Source organism: Metopolophium dirhodum, chromosome 5 (assembly GCF_019925205.1).
Source record: "Metopolophium dirhodum isolate CAU chromosome 5, ASM1992520v1, whole genome shotgun sequence".
NCBI lineage: Eukaryota > Metazoa > Arthropoda > Insecta > Hemiptera > Aphididae > Metopolophium > Metopolophium dirhodum.
The window spans coordinates 3965968-3987969 of record NC_083564.1 but is presented as its reverse complement, the minus strand read 5'-3'; the positions used below and the strand labels follow the sequence as shown (position 1 = coordinate 3987969).

At 31.2% G+C, this 22002-nt stretch overlaps 1 protein-coding gene across 2 annotated transcripts in view; it reads right to left on the bottom strand.

The window, feature by feature from the left end:
- The window catches only part of LOC132945771 (transmembrane protease serine 12-like), a 48912-nt gene that overhangs the window by 11434 nt on the left and 15476 nt on the right, over positions 1-22002 (bottom strand). For both annotated transcript variants that reach the window (XM_061015530.1, XM_061015531.1), the window contains 4 exons: positions 20721-20848; positions 20452-20580; positions 15498-15939; positions 3981-4198 (listed from right to left, as the gene is read on the bottom strand). In XM_061015530.1, coding sequence (XP_060871513.1) covers positions 3981-4198; positions 15498-15939; positions 20452-20580; positions 20721-20848 — 917 coding nt within the window. The remainder of the gene's footprint in view (positions 1-3980; positions 4199-15497; positions 15940-20451; positions 20581-20720; positions 20849-22002) is intronic.

The window sequence follows — 22002 nt, the reverse complement described above, 5'->3', positions numbered from 1 at the left end:
TAATGATGACATGATTTATAGTATATGGCAAAATATACAGCGTGTTCAAAAATTACCTAACGTTAGATATTTTTGTGGAATTATCCCTGCAGATGCGAATCGGCAAACTAATAATAGTGTATAAGGTGCAAACACTGTATTACATTTTGGGGAAAATTGAAATTTTGAATCCTAATCCGTTCGACCACAAAAACTAAAGTGTACGATGATACTTTAGGGCCATATTTTCAAATGCTAATATTTTTTTTATTTGGGGCTGGTACCTAATAAAAGCATGACAACCGAAAATATTTTATTTTGTTGCTGGGTTCCAGACATTTTGTTTTTTTAGATTCTTCCTTCTTTGGTAGAAATAAACTTGGTTTTGTATTATTTATCTCCGAAATAATACATGAGTTATTAAAGTATAAGTATACTTAGGATAATTGATAGGTTAGAGATATGGTGGCTATGATTATTAGAAAACTATAATAATTAATATTATTCTATAAATATTTTATAGTATTTATAGTATTACATTGTTATGGACTTTAACCTTGTGTAGGATTTAAGTCCAAAGTTAAAATCACAAAGTTTAATAACTCAAAAACTACTAGTTTGAATTTAATTTTAGTACATGAACTTTTCAAAAAACCATTTGCTTAACAATTTACAGTAAAAATATGGTTCATATTTGAAAAAAAACTCGTAGTACACTCATTCATTCCTTATAGTATAAAAAAAGTCTTATTGTTCTTAAATATTATGTTCCTTATTAAGTATGGGTAGGTACTTCAAATTATAAAAATCAGTATTTTAATAAATTAATTTAATGCATAAATTGTAAAAAGGATAAAAGGGACCATGCTTGGTGAATCACGAATGTATAGGTACAGAGAAATCCATTTGGTTGGCTACACTAATTTGTTTAGTCAATGCTTATGATGTTTTTGAACAATGGTTATCCACCGATTTGTAAGTTATAGCTGCATGTTTTATATTATATAACACTGCATTTTTACAAAAACCTAATATTATTAAACGTTTTTCTGTTTTGTAACATGGAGATTTTTTAGACTTCATACCTATACTCACTATTTTTCGAAATGTTAATCCATAAAATTTTGATTTCATATTCTAGAATTTACATCTACAGAGCTGCAGAATATAGGTGTAGGTACTATTCGTTTGTTGTTACTTCATTTATAATACGTTAGCGTCAACTTGTCAGTCGAAAAGTACCTACCTAGGTATTATCTAGGAATTCAATTCACAGCAGCTGTTATTAAACAGTTCTTGTCGTAATCCACTCGTTGTATAAATAGACAGTGAAAATTACACTGCAGTCGGTTTAATACAGAAATGTACCACCGCTCGCGTTTTTATACCTACACATTATTATTATATACCTATACTGGCCACTATTGATGATTATTTTAAAAGCAATATTGTGTTATATACCACTCATTATTATTTCGAACGTTTTTTAAAATATTGTTTGTTACATAATTCTAAATCATTACAAAACGACATTTTTAATTTCATAATAATATTCTTAAGCGAAAATATTTTAATATTTTGAATACGTTTACCTACTTATAGTTGAATACCTATGCACAAAAATACTTTGTTAACTAATCGTTTAAAATGCTATTAAAAACATCAAATTTCTCGGCAGTAAAAAATATGCAAGAGCCAAGAACAAAAAAAAAAGTTCTCAATTGTTGTACATACCTAATATAGATCAGATATGATGTCAAATTCAATAAAATGGGTAGAATGCGAAACAATATAAGTTATAACTAGGTACGTGGCATGACAAAATAGATAAGTACCATCACAGTTTTTTGATACACATCCTCCACTACTTACTTCACCTATATCGTAGTTCACCGCTTCTTATTGGCTGTCAACCATATTGTACGTACATATTACATAATATATAACATTGAAAAAAATCAACTGATCAGAAGGGTACCCACCGTTTTTCCCGAATGGTATTTTGCCCGCAAATCCGAAAACCCGAAACCTTTTTTCCCGAATGTGCTTTTCCCGACGGTTATTGTTCCCGAAATAAATAACTCCAAAATTTAATTAATAGTATATTGTCACGGTTCATTACTGCTGATTTTAATACATACCAGGAGCTACAATTTCTGAGGGCGATCGCGCATAATATTGTTTTGTAAGCAATAAATATTATATTGTTTATTTTATTTTAGATTCTAAACGGAACAAGGAAGCTATAGTGGTTTTACAATTGTGTTTTTTTTTTTTTTTATATATCCTTTATACAAAATTTTTACCAGATAGAGCGCTTTGATTTCAACATATAGTACCTTATCTTTTAGCAAATTGGATCAAGATGGTACTTTAGAGAGGTCATTTTTCGATTTTCTCAATAGTTATTTAATGCCACGGGAGAAATTACTGACAAATTACGAAAAACCGCTTAAAATGGGATTTTAATTTCTAACGAATTGTTTTCACCGTAGCAACGAATAAAAAATTATAATATTAATTCTACTTAAAGGCTATAATAAATAATAAAAATTTAAAAAATCCTGACTGATAAACCGTCTCCGCTCAGAATCGTTTTCCTTAAACAATGATAGTATATCATTTTATTCAAGTTTAATACAATCCATTATACATTGTCCCACTTGTAGCCTACTGTACAGCAGAGCGAAATCCACTTACCCGCTTTTTTATATGTTTTTATTTTTATTATACAACATAGGCAATTGGCCGCTTTATACGTACTTATTATAAAATATCGATTTTTAAATATTTAATCATCACACTATTATAGCACTTATTTTTATTATTATATAAATAAAGGCCTCAACAACACAGGTAATAAATTGGCCACTTTATACGTATTATAAGTGATCGTTTTTTAAATATTTAATTATTACACTACAGCATTTATAATGATATTAATATTACCATTCGATTTGGGTAAAAGGCGTTCGGGAAAAAAGGTTTCGGGTTTTCAGATTTTCGGGTAGAATACCATTCGGGAAAAATACCGGTAACCGATCAGAAGTGGAGGACTACAGCATTAGCCGGAGGAATGAGATGCCCATACTGAAAAAAATCATAACAAATGTGATGATACGAACTTATCTATTTTGTCATGTGGTACATGAACGGTACCTACAATAATTTCAGATTAAATTTTGAAAGGGATAATTTCGTCTTCATATTACTGTAACTATTATTATATTTGTAAAATTGTTTTGGGTCTTAAAAAAATACTTGAGCCGCACGAATCTAGGCTCCCAATCCGCGGTTTGGCCAACCCTGCTATGTACAGTGTTGGGAAAAGAGAACCGAAAAATCCTCTGGATAAGATAACAGATAATTTATTCAAAATTTATCTAGATAAGATAAAATATAACATCATTTTTTTTTATCTAGATAAAAAAAATAGATAAATTTTTTAAAATTATACTATAAATAATGTAATTTATTAGTACAATAGTACCTAATTAGTAATTACTAATTAGATAATATTTATTAATTAATAAATCCTTAATGTCATTTCTCAACTGAAATAATATACAATTTAAATTTAACAAAATTTAATAAAATAACAAAATAAAACTGACAATATTTCAGTAAACATTTCTCTTTTGGACCATAATAATATTGGAATTTGGAATCACCACCACTAGGTTTTCGCAAATCATTGGCTATTTCAGTATTTAAAAACATTCTTTTATTATTAAACATTTCTTATTATGTATGTACTGTTGTTGTTGCAATAAAGTTCATTATCATTATCATTCTCATTATATTATATCATTTATCTGTGGATAAATGACCACAGCAGATAACCATTACGTTTATCTAGATGAGATAATCAGAGGATTTAATTATTTTTTTATCTAGATAAGACGATGGTCAAAGAAATAATTTTATCCAGACGATTCCCAACCACTGGCTGTACATGGTATATAACATTATCACTATATCATTGTGCTGACACTACTCACCGTCGGCGGACGGCATGCACACGGGCCTGACGGTGTCGCTCGCGGCGGCCGGCCGGTCGAGTTGAAGCAGCGCTATATCGTTGGCCAACAGGAACGGATGGAAATGAGAGTGGAACAGCACGCGAGACACTCTCCGCGCCTGGTGTTCCGTTTCGTTGTCCGCGGTCAGGTCGTAGTCGCCCAAGTGCACCGTTAAGTCGTCCACCGGCGTGTCGCGCCTACGTGTCGGATAAAAAAAAATTATTATTATTATTATTATTATTGTCAAATTTTGATTTTCCGGCGTTTTAACGCGGCGTAGGCGGCGAGGTCATCAAAGTTCAAATAAAGTATAACGAAATCCGTGGATCGGAAGTGACAGTCGTTGAAGTCAAGATCGATAAACTATATCCATGCGGGTATAATATATATTACGCACACATAAAATGTCTAAAATACGGACAAAATAATTGTACTAAATGAGCAAAAAATATTATAACGCCCGACTTATCAGTAAAACAGAAGATTACTATTAAAAACTAGCTGATCCTTGCCCATGAAAAATTAAATAATGCCAGGTGTTTTACCCTGTGTTCATAAACTCCATTAAATGTAGACTCCCTATACATATATTTTAACGCAGTAATTTGAGTTGTTTTGACCGAGTATACCTATAAAATACAGGTCTAAAATTATTTACAATTATAATTATAATAACTATTTTATTTTATGCAACCAATGGCAACCCTATACAAATAAATAAATACTCGTTTTTCGTGACCCAACAGATCCCTGTGACTACGCCTCTTTAAAATGCTAAATTTCATAAATAGGCTCCGAGGTGCACATCCCCGGGCGTAAGATTACCTATGCACAAAATTTCCGAATCATGATGATCAGTGTGATAGGTTTGGCAAACACACGCAGACATTGCCTTTTACTAATGTAGAAGACAACAGTTATAATATTAATAAAATGAAACGAAAAAGTGGTTGGTTGAAAATAATAATACTTCATTATTGGGGCGTAGTTATATACCTACCAAGCCATAACAAAACATGGCTTATGAAAATTAAAAAAAAAAAATTAAATAAATTTATTATGATGGAAAAACGTTTTTTGCCACTTTGCACAAATCTTTAGAAAAAAAAATACCTGCGTTAAATAATTGAGTATAAAATATGTGGCACAAGGTAATAAAAGACATTTTTTTTGGAAAATATTACAAATAGGTATGCATAAAAATACAGAAAAATTATGAAATTTCAGTTTTACTCCAAAATATACGAAATATGCAAAATACGCATTTTAATAAATTATCGTCTTCAATCTAATCGTTGCATACCCATGTCCTATACATTGAGTTTCTATCTTGGTCTGTTATAAAGACATAAAAACTTCCGAGCCCTATTGATGATAATAATCATATAGGTACCTACAACAATACACGTGGATCACGATAATGTTATAATATATTATGTAGGTATACCATCGCATTACGGTCGAGATCATATCATTATTATAATATGTTATATTACCCGACGGTTGTATTAACACGATGCCGGTATAAGTTTTTTTGTTTTTGAACGTTAGTACGAGTACCCGTAGGTTATTATAATAGTCCCACTGGGGCGGCCATATTTTTTTTTCATTTGGTGAAAAATAACGGTCTTTAGCATTAATACTTTCTTATGTCGTTGGTGCTTAAAAACAACGCACGTGTATAACACTATTTGTCACTACGATAAATATTCATCGGGAATACAATAATTTCGATGAGTCTTAATAATTTATAGTCGGTCAAATACTTTCGGGTTTTTAAACATTAACTTAACGATGAAATTGGTTTTTTTTTTACAATACAGCGCACAAATTGACTAGGAAAATGTTACTTTTTTTGTTAAAAATAATTTATGTACCCGCCTATATTATGTACATCGTATAAGATGTACCGATCTCGCGAGCAAGTGAACTGTATTAGTTGTATTATATAACGATGACACGTGTATGTTTGTGAGTCGATTATGTAGATTAAAACTAATGGGTATATACTTGAAACTCTGCACGAAAAATCTATATTATTTTTTGTCTTGTCAGACACGAGAATTCGAAGGTTATACCAACTGAATTGTTGTGTATGGAAACCGTATACGTCCTAAATCTGCCACCGTACGTGTGTATAAATTGATAAAGGTTTTCTCCCAGTTTGTAGGTCGGACGTTCCCCTTCGGTGATTTCGGGCGGAAGTCGAAAAAATAAATATTGCAACGCAGTGACGTTATATTGCTGCAGCTTATAATATAAACGCGGAAGTTTTAGTAGGTAGGTTTATGTTATGAGCGCCCGAGTGATGTCAAAATCAATCCACATAATTGGCAAATCACATAAATTACTATTTGACGTCCCAAACGTGTTGGTGCCTTAAATTAATGACGGTCGCGACCCAAAGTAATTTCAATATTTCTTCAAAGTCGATTGGTGGGGCCGAGCAATTTAATCATCGGCCGGATATGAACTACGACAATAATATTATGTTGTGTTTAAAAATATTTGTTTTTTCGTAAATACTTAATCATAAAGTTAAAATGCACACAATTTTATTATATGTTAATAACAGAGATCGGCGGGGGCCTATACCGATTTATTTCAGTAGTTGGAATGCAGTTATACATGCTACTCACATTGTTATGAAATATTTTGAGAATTAGTTTTCATCAAATGTGTCTATAAAAATCGATAAGTTAAATAAAACAAATAACATTATTTTATGTTATTCTGGTACAGTCGCAGTAGCCCCGGGCATATAATATATTATATCGAAGAACACCATAATAAAATCCCATTATAATAAATAGTTTACGTCGATGCGTGAAAAAATGCGACGCACAGTTATTTATAATGGCCGTACTGTGTTCTAGGTATTATAAGTTTCATATATTATGCCATTATGGCAATATCGGGTGTCACTTTATTATGGACTGATAGAAATGTATAAATTATGTCATGACATTATGTATTTTATATCTTGCAGTGTTTATAGGTAATAAAAGAGGTATAGCTGGACTGCAGTGTGCGCATCGACGACGTTGGTCGCTGGGTTGGTTGGGAAAAATTAAAAATCAAATATTATTAATAATTGTTTACTTTCGTCGGTCATTACGTTTTTTTACGGCTGGTTAATTTTGTTAACCGTCTCCCTGGAAACTGAATTTTACTGTCCCAATATGTATGCAAAATAAATATTATATGTAATATTTACCTATATATATATTATGTATAATGGGTGTTTAAATATTTTCACAAAGATACAACTTTTTTTATAGTTCTAAAAGTATATTGTATCAATAATAATATAATAATAATTATAACCATACATTTAATGTGTTAACGTAACTCGGGTATTCAATATTCACGTGGTCCGAATACCATACGTTGATCGCGTATACCATTCAACCTAACCATTTATACAATATTAATATAATATTAAGTTTCACCATGGATATCGTAATTTATTCTACGACTTAAAATTATTATATATACGCTTAATATTATTATTTATTACTGTTGAAGTCGATTAATTTGTTCTTCTATATAGATTAATGTAAACGTATTAATTAAGACTAAAAGTTCAATTGCAATTTTAAAAAGTAACGATACACTCAACATAATTTTATAATGTGGATAAAAAGTTTTGATTTCAGGGTTGAACTATACAGGGTGCTTAATGTTTATTAAGATTTAGTAACGGCAAACGCGTATACATGTTTTTAAAAAAATAAGCCCTCGTGGAACATTGTATAAATTAAATAAAACCAAATGGAAAACGATGGGATGGAACTTCTTTTATTTCTGATAAAAAATATAGAATAACAACAACAACAACAGCAACAACAACAATAATAATAGTCATAATAATAATAATGGTATGACAATTTCAGATCCCGAAGGCGTGAGGTGCATAAATAAGACAACGTTGTGTAAATTTCACTATGTATGTATATTGTATATATATATTATATAGAATCACGTGCTTAAAATTTGTATTTTTATGGCCTGCTATGTTATGATCCAGAATAATGGACGATATTATCCACGAGACTTAACTAAATATTATTTCGGCGACAATTCGAATAAATGCGTGTAACGAGGATTTAACAAAACTCTCTTGTTTTTTTTTTTTTTTGTTTTACTGTACATCTGTTATTTAGTCAAGCCCTATATATTTTTTTCTTAAATATTTAATTTAACTATGTAATACGTGCCAAATAAGATTGGACATTTCACTTGGGTTACGCTTATTACTTACACTTATAATCTACATAATTTTATCATATTAAATAGTGCACACATTATTATTGTTAAGCTCATTATAAATATTCATTTTCGAGCAGACGTTTCAAATATAATTTACTCGTGTCACCGAAGTAGGTACATACAATATTATGTGTTTCATTATTTTTATTCAAACAAATTGTTATATTTTTGTAATTTAATATTTGTATATAAATGTCTTATATTACATCTCTGTAATATGCTGATCTATTCAAAACTGTTTTTACTATTAACATTTATTTATCTAGTTATCTCTCTAAATTCTTGTTTATGTAAACATATTAATTTATGTTCAACGTAGTACGTATCATGGTTGAAATATACAGGTTATTTCATATCGACTCGGATTGTCATCATCTGAAACGAAATGGCTTCGTGACGGGATATCACAAATATACATTTTTCTTGTCATCAAAAATACGCTGACAATAGCTAACAAATTCAAAATCCCGCGCATATATATACTTGATTACTATTGGCTCCCTTTATTTTTGTTTTTATTATCAAATATTTGATTGAAAAGGGGTGTACATGCAATAACCTTGTATATTTCAACCATGGTATACGTATAATGTTAAGTAAGTAATTTTATATACATCTAATACCTACCTATATCATATGGAATACATTTAATATTATGATAAAAATATTAACGGAATATGATAAACATGTTTTAATGATTTACTCTAGGTATTATCTTAATGGTATCCATGTTGATAATTATTATTAGATGGTAGATCGCGAGCGGAGGTATCGAAATATATACGAATAACAGTACAAAAGATTCCGCTGTGTACAAGTCGCTTGTTGTATTTTGAGTTTAGATGAAAAAGATTGCAATGAAAACAATATTACACGCCAAGGGAATATATTATTATTACAAAATGACAGGGCCGCGCGAAGGGCTTTTAATAATAAAATAGTTTTAAAGCAATAGAGCAGTTTACATGATTTACGACGATAAACGTTTTGAATATTATACTACTCAAGCTTACGCAGCTTATAGGTGATAAACGTACTTTTCGGTTAAAAGCAATTGCGCTCAACGTTTACGCAGACTTTTACCAATGAAATGCGCTCACCAGACGTAACATTATTTACAATATATAGGTGCCTCGGGTAGGTACTTGGAAATTAACGTTAAGACGTCGGGTGTAAATAATGTCTGGGGATGTAAAATGCTCGGTAGTTATAAACCATTTATTAGTCATGCGTATTGCAATAAAAATATGACTACGGCTATATGTGCTGTATAGGCGTTCACATCAAACGACAGTTAAAATATCACTTTTTATACATAACATTGGAACGCGGTGGGTGTGCCTACATTTTATTATACTCAGGTGCTTGACTTAAACACAAAGTGTGTATATTGTGCGAGCCACCTATTTACATATTATAAGCATACAAACGATTAATTATTTTCATATAGGCGCGTATTATAGCAGCGGGTTTCAATAAAAATTGTTTGACTTTGACAAATATAAAAAAAAATATATATGTTGTATAGAGTTTCGCGGATGTTTGCGTATGAGTTAAGTATTAATGTTTTTTTTTTTTTTTTTTCAATTTATTGACTTAATTGTAAACAGGGTTCAGTGTATGTATACCAAATACTACTATAAGTTATAAAATATTGAATTTCGATTAAATTACGATATGTATTATATAAAAATATGAAATTATACACGAATTTAACTTTTTTTTTAATAACCTGAGTGGGTAAGAGCTAACCAGCGGTATACTTATATATTACTCTTGTATTACAACAAGAAATTCTCACTAATCTCATTTGCGAAGCGCGTAAATATACATTAAGTGTTGACGTGTTGTCTACCTAAGTATATACAATAGAAGCGCATAATGATTACGCTAAAACGCATTTGAGATTTTATTATTTGATGTAGTTAATTAAACTAAAATGTATTATTTATATTTTTAAAAGTAAACTTATTATTGTTTTATTTGCGGGGTTTATATTTTAAAAAGGAAATCTTTAAATTGAATTTAAAACATATTGCTTACAGTAATTAAATACGAACATAAACGAGATTCTGAGCCACTACAGAGTAATGGATATTTACAATTTCAAATACATTACAAACCATTAGGCGTTGGGCCCTAAAAGCGACTTTGTTTGGATTTTGTAGTTGGATTCCCTCAAAAACCTCGAAAATACTTGCATGTAATTGTTTTTACCTTAATATTTCTACATTCTTGATATTTTTCGAAAAAATTATAGAAATATATAAATGGCCTTTGATCGACTAATCTACAGTTTAGAGAAGTTGCGTCAACTAAATGTAATGTTTTTACTAGGTACTCCAAAGAGTGTTCATAAAAATTCCTCAAAAGAAATATATTTACATTTTAACGCTCGACTTCTAAAATTGTGTACGTGTTGTATAATTAATATAAATTGTTTGTTTGTTAAATATAAACAATTTAGTATTTATACTATAGTTAACTAGTTTACTGCCCTACTAATTTCACTGATCTTACGAACGCCTTAAGTATCATAAATGCATTCAGTAGTTTTATGAACCTGGGTTGAGTATCAATATAATATGATACTCCAGTTTTTATAAGAGTTTCTGGCATGGAAAAATTCCCTAGATAAATACATATAAATAATAAATAATCTTGAAATTTTTGAGTATCATATATACGATCCGAGTACGCAGACATAATATAATATGATAAATATTACCCTGATAGTATACAATATGTTGTTGAAGCAGGATAATGAAACGAAAAACCAAACAGAATTTAATATAAAAATGTTCAGAAAAGAGTGATAAACTGTAGGGAAAATACAGAAATGCAAGTAACATGACAACGGACAAATTGAAAAGGATGTACGGAATCGGATTAATAGTACAGTGCAGGGAATAAATTGAGAAAGATCACGTAAGTTTTTTTTTATCGCGCTAAAATAGTTTTGTGTTTAAAAATTCATTCGTTGTACATATAAATTTATATAAAAAGAAACAAATTGTAATAGATATTTGAAGAGAATATAGGACAGAGATAATACTAAAAAGAGTAAGCGTGCACTATATATTAAACGACTATTCGAGGATACAGCCACAGAATAAGACAATAGGACCTATAGCTATAGGACCTTGTACAAGTGGTAAGCAGCACATTTTTTTATACGAACAAATTGAGAGAACTCACTATAGAATTTTTTTTTTAATGGAACACTATGATGAAATATTATACCCGAAGTTGAAGATCTACGATTTAATACTGTTTACAAAGAGTATAGAAAAATATTATTGTGATATAAAAATATATACCAACCAATTGAATTTCTTTGATTATTTATTTTTAACAACAATATGTTTTATTATTATAAACTTTAAACTAAAATAAAATGAAAATTGTCGAAAATTGTAAAATTACATCTCCAGTTTTAAACTCATCAAAATAATTTCAAATAATCTAAAGAAATTTCAAGTGTAATATTATTATCTTCTAAATTACAGTACAAAGGATCCAATTAAGAAACTTGTCACAAAGTTTTTTTGGAGTACGTACTCCTTCAGCTTTTTATTCAATAAAGAGGGTTGCCTACGTCAAAAATATAAAACCAAAAAAATTAGCACAATAACACGAACAATCTTAACAAAACCAATAAATTATTCGGTTCACTCAAAATATAAAAGTAGCAATTTTGACTGTCAAAAGTTGTGTAAACAACTAGTGTTATTTTTTTTAACGTAACATTTCGCTATTTTGAGCTTCGCTAAAAAGAATAAATAACGTTTTGAACTTTAATATTTTTTTAACAACGGAAGAAAAGCTTTTTGTGGATCAGTATAATATCGTATTCGACTATAATAATACGCGTACCCTTCACTAATTAAAGTTTTTTTTTTTCTCGGTCGACGAATATAATATAGAGTTAATTAAAAATAATACGCTTTACAAAACATTTAAACCTCCGTATAATGTAGAAATGGATTAAGATAATAAGCCGGTGTACTGCGGTGCCTACACGCTATGCACCTAACCTATAACCTATACATTCCTGCAGGTAGCTACTGTGTGGATCCAGTCGTAAATTTGTATAAATAATATGTGTTTTTACCTATGTACGCGTCATGACGATATCGTTTCCGAGAGAAACTATACAAAACCATGACGTTACTGCACGTACTACACCAGACACCTGCGTAACGTCTAATAAATATGTATGCATGGAATATTATGAAATGGCAGCGGCGGGTAAAGCCGCTCGAGAGCGACCTAAAAAAAAAAACGGCGACGGGAATAATATGCATGGATGAAAAATCGATTGACGAAAAGATGAAAAACAATAATGAAGACAATAATAACAAATAAAATACGATTTGAAGGTACGCCGGTAAATTCAAAAATGTGTGCAAATACGAGTCATCGTAAATCCGTGTGGTACGTGTCGAAAACAAAACTACGGTAGGCGCCACACGCGGCGAAATCAAAGTACAAAAATAATACACACATAGATACAACACGTGTAAGACACTTTATTTTCGTAGGATGCGACAATGTCTTAGTATGCTATAGACGTCAAATATACGACTTGCGAGAGACTTTACTGTGCGAGGCGTACGGCGTAATAAGACTTTTTTCCGTCAAAAACGTTCCGTATAATATATACACGCTGTGGCTATACTATGTACGGTCCACGAAGATCGATAATCGAGAAACCTCAATCGAAAAACCTTGTTTCCTTTTCGGCCATTAAAATATAAATCGACATAGTTGATATATTATTGTCGTTGTTCATTTTCTAATGACGCGATATTTTAGCGGTAAATATAAATTTATTGTAATATCATAGTACGTCGACAATAGTCTATACTCGTACATTCTATACACAGAAACTCAGTAAATTTATAGTATACGCAATGTACTATTAGATAAATGTACATATCCGTTACAGTGTTCTTTAGAGTTCGCAGATAAAACCTTGGGTTATAGTGGCGTGTTCGCCGTGATTTTGAGAGAAGTTACCCGATAATTTTAAAGGGGTGGGTGGGTGGGTGAGTACTGGATTTAGTGAGAAATAATTGTAGTACAATACTAACTTCACCTGATATTATATTTAATAATAACAGTAACACGACCTTAATATTGATTACCATGTGCAATTGTATATACCTAGTGGCTATAGTACCTACTTAATTATTAAATCAATTAGGTACAGTGCTCAAAATAAAGAGATACATTTTTGTTGTGAATTTGTACATGCATGCACATGGGTAATGGCCAACGGGTACTGCGTAGTAGTCAAGGGGTTGTAGGTCATTAAAAAAATGAATTGCCGATAAAATATTTCACTTCGCCACACCACTGAATATATACTATAATGTCGTCAATTACCAATATCAATTACATATACCAATCTCAATTGAGAACGAGGCTTGCTTTGTGGGTGTAATTGGAAAATTAATAATATTGGCATAATAAATAGTATACTATATTGTAAATATAAATATAAATATTATATTGTACTTGGGTCATTTTTACATTAATGTTGATAGATAATATTTATTTAATCACTACAACCTCTTCAAATCACCATACCTTACAAACTCACTATCATAAACCTATTATTCATAGTACATAAAGTTAAATAACTCAAAAACTACTTTTACAAATTTCGATGCCTACGTCAAAATGTTCACTAAATATTCGCTAAATAATTTACAGTAGAAAAGGGGGGTTCTCATTAGGATTTTAAAATGTGGTCTTTAAGTATACCTAAAATTCCGAAATCAGATTTTAAGTAACTGCGTTATAGAAGAAAAAGGTGATGATTATTGGTGAATCATCCTGTATATAATACATAGAAAACAATGTGTATTTATTAGTATTAAAATGTTTGTTATGTAAAAAAATGTGTTGTAATTATTTAATGAAATATCTCATCTATTTAATGAATTTGTATTTATAATTGTGAACTCATAGGCCCTCATACGAATATTTTCGGGTGGCCCTATTATCTTGCATATATATATTTTTAGTATTTATTTAATAATTTTTTACCATGTACTTTTTTTGAATTCCAATGGTTTAATTTTTATATAATTTCCGGTAAGTATTAAAAATTACATTTCTAATGCAGCCAGTTACTCGATGTATATGTTCAATGCACTTTTAAAATATTTAGCAGTGCATTTGTTTTTTTTTTTCGTGAACACGTGGAATTCCAAAAATGCTCTGTAAGCAATAAGCATTTTCAATATATAATAAATAATAGGGTATATAACATATATATAGTTATTAGTTAACTGATCTAGACTAAGAATTGTTTTTATAGTACGATGATTTATTATTGCTTTCAAATTTAATACACAAATGTCTCGAACCGAGTTGAACGAAGCGAGACGATTGTCCCGACACCCGGTCTCCCAGCCTTTTTAATATCGACTTTTTTTCTGTTTGAAACTATTGTCCATGTAATTTTATTGTCGACACAATTCTCAAGATAATTCTTTTTTTATTTTTTAGTGATTTTATCATCATTTTTATTATTGTTGTTTGAATTTTTATCGTCAATTTTCATTAAAAACTAATGCAAAATATTATTAATTTAATCATAATGGTTTTATTAATCAATTAATTTTTAATTAGTTATGTAATTAACAATCTTTTTAATTACTCATTTTTTTTTCAAATTATATACGTATCTTGCGCACCATAGCAGGCTTATGGTGAGGTTGTTCTAACAATATGCTATGCTTATAACGTGATTGTGTTTTATCTTAACGTTAGTGTATTTTTTAATTATTTTGTGAGTAAATTGTGGTTTTCATTTTAAATATAGCATTTGGAATAAACAAGGACCCAGCAAAGCGTATTCAACTGTTTTCCGTTTCAAAATCTTACATTTTTATTTATTAAAATATGCGGTAGTTATATTGCAGATGTTTTATCGCGTGATTGAGTTGTACATGTAAATATTAATTATATTTTCTTCAATGGTGTTAATAATTCTGAAATTCATTACTAAAATATTCGTTGAAAAAAACCGTTCTTGCGATCGATTTGTAATCCGTCCCTCGTATGAAGAAAACGTCACATTTTAAACCCGTTTCCCGTTTTTCCTGTTTTTTTTAAATTTTAGTACATGCAATGAGACATGACATGAGCATAAGTGTTGAATAAATAATAATGTTATCGTGATGTTATTATAAGTATAATGGTTATTACGTCATGACACAGTGGGCGGCGGTGATGACGAATCGATCAGCGATCAGTGCTCCGCCACAGAAGAACACCCCGTCCAGGGCGATGGCCACTTGCCAGGTGTGCTCGCCTATGTGCGCCTCGTCGCCACCGATGATCCTGCGGTTATCGCCGTCCCTGAATTCTTCGCGCCGCACGGTGTGCAGTCGTTCTCTAGCTGACCCTAAGTGACCTCCAGACCGCCTCATCCGCCACGGTTGCAAGACGCCGTCGCGGACCGCAGAGCGACGTATGAGCCGCTGCCGTCGACTCATTGCGTTGCCCTCATCGTCCCCGCCACTATTACTCCTGTCACCACTGCCGCCGCAACGTCCGGTTTCTAACGACGGCGTCAGGTGCTGTGACTGATCATAGAAGTTGTCGTCGTTCATTTGACGGACGGACGTTAGACCACAATCCGGTGATTCTGAAACCAAAGAACGTCACCGTCGTCTTAAAATTTCCGTGATGATATTATGATGTACATCGGTCTTGGAAGATAGGCCATAAAGTCGACAGCCAACACATTGGTTTATCAACACGTCCGCTACTTGCAGCTGAGAGGAATATTCGATTCGAGCGACCAGTCAAACTTTCATTACATTTTTATTATCATAATCATTATTATTATTATTATGTATAAACGTTCTTTAATTCAAAAACTTTCATCAAGGTTTTATTTTTGAACGTTAAAAAATATGTACATTATATAGCCTCATATGTCATTAGAGTTTAACGAGTGGATTTCTCTTGAATGAGAAAAATACTCTACACATATCCACTCAGTGAACTCTATATCTATCAAGCAACAAAACTCGAGGAGATGAGAAATTTCTTTGACGTTATCTTCTAAGGCGGCGGTCCGAAAGCTTTTTACAGTGGTGCAAAATTAACGAGGTCCGTAAACTGGGAACGACCTAGAAATCTACAAAAATAATATATATAATATATTTATTTATATATATATATATATAATAGACTTTATATTATATATTATACGATAAAATAATAATATATAACACGTTATTATTTGTACTGGCTGCCTCGATCAGCCGATTCACGTGAATATATTATATTATAGCGAGTCATGTACGGGAAATCAATATGGGAGTCCACGGCCGGCCGACGCCTAGCATCATTAAACGGTGGGATGGAAAAGTCAAGCTAATAAATTAAGGGCAATTCACCCCAATTTAAACAAAAATGAAATATCGGGGCGAGTCCTCGGACGGGATAGATTCGAATCCTCAGAGCCCATTAATAGAAGGTATCTTTTCGACCTCTTTTGTGATGGCTTATCCAACTATACAATTTATTACACTGATAACAGAAGTTGGTGGCAGACTCCAAAAAAAAAAAAAAAAAAAGAGGAAACAAACCACTATAGTTCAACTCGAATCGTCAAATCTCACACAATACCAGCAGTTCTCATTATAGATCAGGTGAAACGTATAATAATAATTGTACATTCATCGCATGTACGCACGTATGAGATCTATATCGCCGGGGTGCGATTATTATACTGAAAGCTGCAAAAAATAAAAACCATTTGTTTTCGTAAGAATTAGAGACGACTTCCGGCAGACAAACCCGAATCCACGGGATCATGTTTATAATATTATTAATTAGGTAAGATAATATAGCCGCGGCGCATCGTTTGTCGAGTACATAGGTTTGTGTACCTACACATAATAATATTATGAGATTTTATCTCGAAACTTATTCGAACGACAATTTCTTCTAAACAACTGTTGCTCGATTACTTTTTATTTGATTACTTAAATTATTTAGATAAGAATTTACCAAGCTCTGCAGATATTATAAGATGGTTCTAAAAGTTTCGATTAATCACCACCACGCGTCGCCGCACCGTAACCGCCAGCTATATTATTGTGTACCGTGTCGCATAACTGATAGTGCGTAACGCTTTTATACTTAATAGCACTGTCTGTGTTGTAACTTGTAAGTATATAGTATATCAGTATGCATATTGTTATAATCCATACAGGTACCGTGGTTGCGGTTCCATATGGCTTTACCCGAATCGAATAGGCCCCAGACGGTAATTCCGTTATAATTAATATTATTATAACAATACAGTTGAATATATTTTAATAATTTATTGTTTACACGCGGATGCATTCCGACATTATTTTTTATTATACGTTCAGAATATCATGGACAAATAATATTACACCATATAAAATTAATTTTCCAAGGGCTTTTATTCTATATTTGGTACCTATGTAAGATTTAATTTCCCTTTAACGCCTTATAAAAACTTTATATATTACTAAATAAGATCGCATGTACTTTTACAAATTCTATTTGAATAGTTATATTAAATCATTCGTCAACAAATTAAAAAAAAAAACAACACTTGTATTTTGTACTATACATCTGCAAAGACGTGTTACCTACCTATATTTGATCAACAAAGAACCTACTTATTACTCCGAAACATTTTCATAAAGTTTTAACTCCATAAATTATGTTATAAACTATGTTACACAAAACACAAAATCCTGTTACATTTTAGAAACGAAAAAAAAAACTTCACAACTACATCACACGTGCACACCCGTATTATAACAAATTGTATGTCACCGTATCGATTGAACGTCGATAGCGAGCTGACCATAAAAAAAACCGCAGAATGGCATATTGTATTCGGTGTATATACTATATAGGTCTATGATATGTACCTATACAGATATGATATAACGATGTATAGTATTTTTGGTCCATCCGACTTCAAAGGTGAAAATCCCTTGGAAGGCGCGCCACATTATTGAGATCTGGTGCCAACTATATTATGAGTGGTAAAAGAGAAATATGAAATCACCTTCAGTTTTAAATACGAGGATAAATTTAAACACTAGCTTTTTGCGAAAATGATAAATTCTTTATGGCGGCAAAAAGATAAATCCGTCACTGATTGCATTATTAGCAGCAGCGGTCGTCTGCAAAGCTTTATCATAGCTAATCCGCAATTTAACATAATATATACATCATAAATACATTTATTTTTTGCGCGTTAAGGTGAACCGAGAGAATTATCGTTTTTTATACAAAAAGTCGCTCAGGCGGTTGACTATTGAACGATATTTGCATAAGATAACTATTACGTCTTATTACTCCTATAATAATATTATGTTCTGAAGACAATTCTGCGAATAAATGTTATCTGTGAAGTCTAGGTTTTTGATAATTTTTTTTTTGATGAATTAAAAACAAACAGTGTAGAATTTTGAAACTGCAGACAATATAATATTATGACTCGAATACGAATAACAGTTCTATAAATAATAGAAAACAAAATAAAGTTATTTTAGTTTGATTCATTTCCTGTGGTTTAATAAAATAAAGTTTATTCCGACTTGTAAATAAATCAGAAAGTAATGGCGCGTTTAAGTATTTTTTTTTTCACATAAAAATCAAGCCGCTGTCGTTCCCCTCAATTTATAAATTATACGAAAGTTTGCTCGATATTTCGATTTATAAACTCAATGGTTTTTGAATAATTAATAATAATTTTTGTAACGTGAAATTATCATAAAACGATTTAAGTAAACCACGAAAACGTTTTCCCGTGCATTCATCTTAATCAACCGATTAAAATACGTAGAAATTAATTATGTTTATGTAAAACATTTTTTTACCCTGATGGAAATCACTTCGAAACCGTTATGTGTACAGTGCATACTGTGCTGCACCATTACACCCCCCTACAACCACGCGAACGAAATCTTTGTGCTCGTGGACCGTTTGATTTATAGTGCAAACAATACAACAATACCGTTCCGAATCATAAATCACTGTAACAATATCTCAACGATTAGATATCTGAGCGCACATTCAAGTTTAAACGCGATATACATAATATACATCCACACAGGTAGGGGTTAGGTATACCTACCTCTTAGGATATAAATTCCATGTATCTATTTAGTATTTACGACAAACAACAGTATATAAGCGCCGTGTGCACGGATGGGAATAATTCAGTTGCAGTATAATATTGTACATATCCAATTATTGGAGAAGCTGTAAAACAATAAGGACAGCCAACAATAATGATTACAGTGAGAGTATGCCTACTTCTAGAAAATGTAGCGTTTGATTACTATTCGTGTTCAACGGACGAAGAAGCCTTACGCGAAGAATGAATTATCATTTCTTATCATTCATTATTTGGGCTTCGCACCGAGAGATTGAATTATTCGAATTCATTCGGACCGTATTACAGTCGATTAATCGAAACAATACACAGTTTTGCGACGTAGGAACGCGTGGGCGTCATTAACGTATTATTATATACGGTGTAGTATTTGAGCTCCTTTAAAAATTACAATGGTAAATTTCTAAGACAATATTATATCATATCGTATGCATATATCATTCCGGCGATAGTTAAGTGATAAAATAATAGTTTATGAATGTTTTTGTATTTTTTTTTTTTTTGTTTTTAGCACGTCGGAACTTTTCAAATGTAAACCTTCCCAGCCGTTTTCATGGTTTGAAATATTTAATATATACCATAAAACATGGTGAATATCGAGACAGCGTATATTATATACCGTTTTGTGTATACGTATAAATATTGTATAATGTAAATATAAGAGAGCTTGAACCGTGAAAAAATAACTATTTTCAGACAGTCATTGTTCTTCGCTTGTGGCATACGATATTATGGCGTAGACGCTGTCGCCCAACTAATCAGCGTTCTATATTATACGACTATGTGAACTTTTTCCCCGCGCATTCTACATATATATATATATTTTGGGTTTACTGATTTATTAGGCTTTGTCTGTAAGGGAGAAAAAAATTACCGGATAAGCGTGTCAGCGTGGTTATTGTAGTACTCTCCGGGGACAAATATATAACTACGAAAAGATGGCTTTTACTACTATATGAATTGTCTTGTTGTTCCTACCTTTGAGCGGTTTTATTTCTGCGCAACCTATTTGTGAGACTTTGATTAGCCAATATTCGGTCGGTTCACTTTGCACAACCATTGCTATTTTCAAAGGTTTTTCTTGGTTCGGTTTCACAGCGACGACGGCTGAAAAAAAATCAATTTAAATTACTACATTTCACTGTGGGTATACTTCGATATCAGGTCACTGTTTAAGTGTAATGAAATAACATTCACTTCATATTGTAAGACCGTTCAGTATGATGTATTGGCGTAAAATGACTTACTGCTGTAACCAGTCAATGCTCCACACTGACCCGTTGTTGGCCCGTCGTTAGAATTCAAAATGTAAACTTGATCGATGTCACATACTCCTCCTATCTTGCTGGCAAGATTTACTTTTTCATAATCCACACTTCAAAAGAACGAACAAAATATTTTACGATAGTAATAATAATAATAATAATAATAATAATAATAATTTATACAATTTTATCGAATATTGTTTTTAGTTTTATCAGTGTTAGTGAGATTTAATATTATTTGACAAATGCATTTTTTTTTACAATACGTGATAGGATACGTATAAACAAAAAGATCATGCAACAAAAATCGTTATTAATATAAATAATATTTAAACAATTAACAGTTGTTCGGCCGTTAGACGTCCATGGTTAATGATTATACCTATAGATATAGCAATTGTTGTTATTATTATTGTAGAGTGACCTTAAATAATGTGTCCAAGAATCTAAACAAGTAACAACAGTCGCTCGCCAACGACCCTCGACGACATTTATGTGCTGGCGAAACGTTCTCCCACAACATCAACGATGAAACGTTACGTTATATTTTATATATTTTCTTCTATCGTTGATTTTTTTTTTTTATTACAAAGATTATAGATTTTCAATTTACTTATCTACACGAATACATAGGTATTCTCTCACATTCTATGATTAAATGTTTCATTTCACTAAACACGTAACGCAGACGTTGTCCGCACGTAGCTGAGTCGTAAATGAAGCCTTTGTATTTTTAAGAAACATTTTCAAGTAACTATAGCCTATAATAGGAAAATATATGCCAATATTTGCTTTAAAAATTTATGTCTTTTTACCTAAAATATCTAATTTTATAGAAAAAAATTGCATAATTAAACTGTCGGGATTTTTAAATTTTCAGTTTTTCGTTAAATATTTTGAAATGATATTGTTCAAGATAATAAATACAATAAACTATAAAGTTTTTCCAACAATATATTTTTCATAGAGAATACGATTCCAAACATAACAACATATTTTCCAATTTTTTATGTGCCCCCGCGGGTAATGGTCAACCAGCCGATGAAAGTTATAAGTTATAACACTCCTATAATATATAAAAGAATTGGATCCAATTTTACCTTATAGATTTCTGATGTGATAATGTATAGTATAGGTATCTCCGTATTACACATACGTTTATACATAAATTATTATATTGCCGTAATGTATATTATGTACGACGTTAAGTTTTATAAATATAATTTAGATTTTGTGGCACACTTGAAGTATTTACAAACAAAAT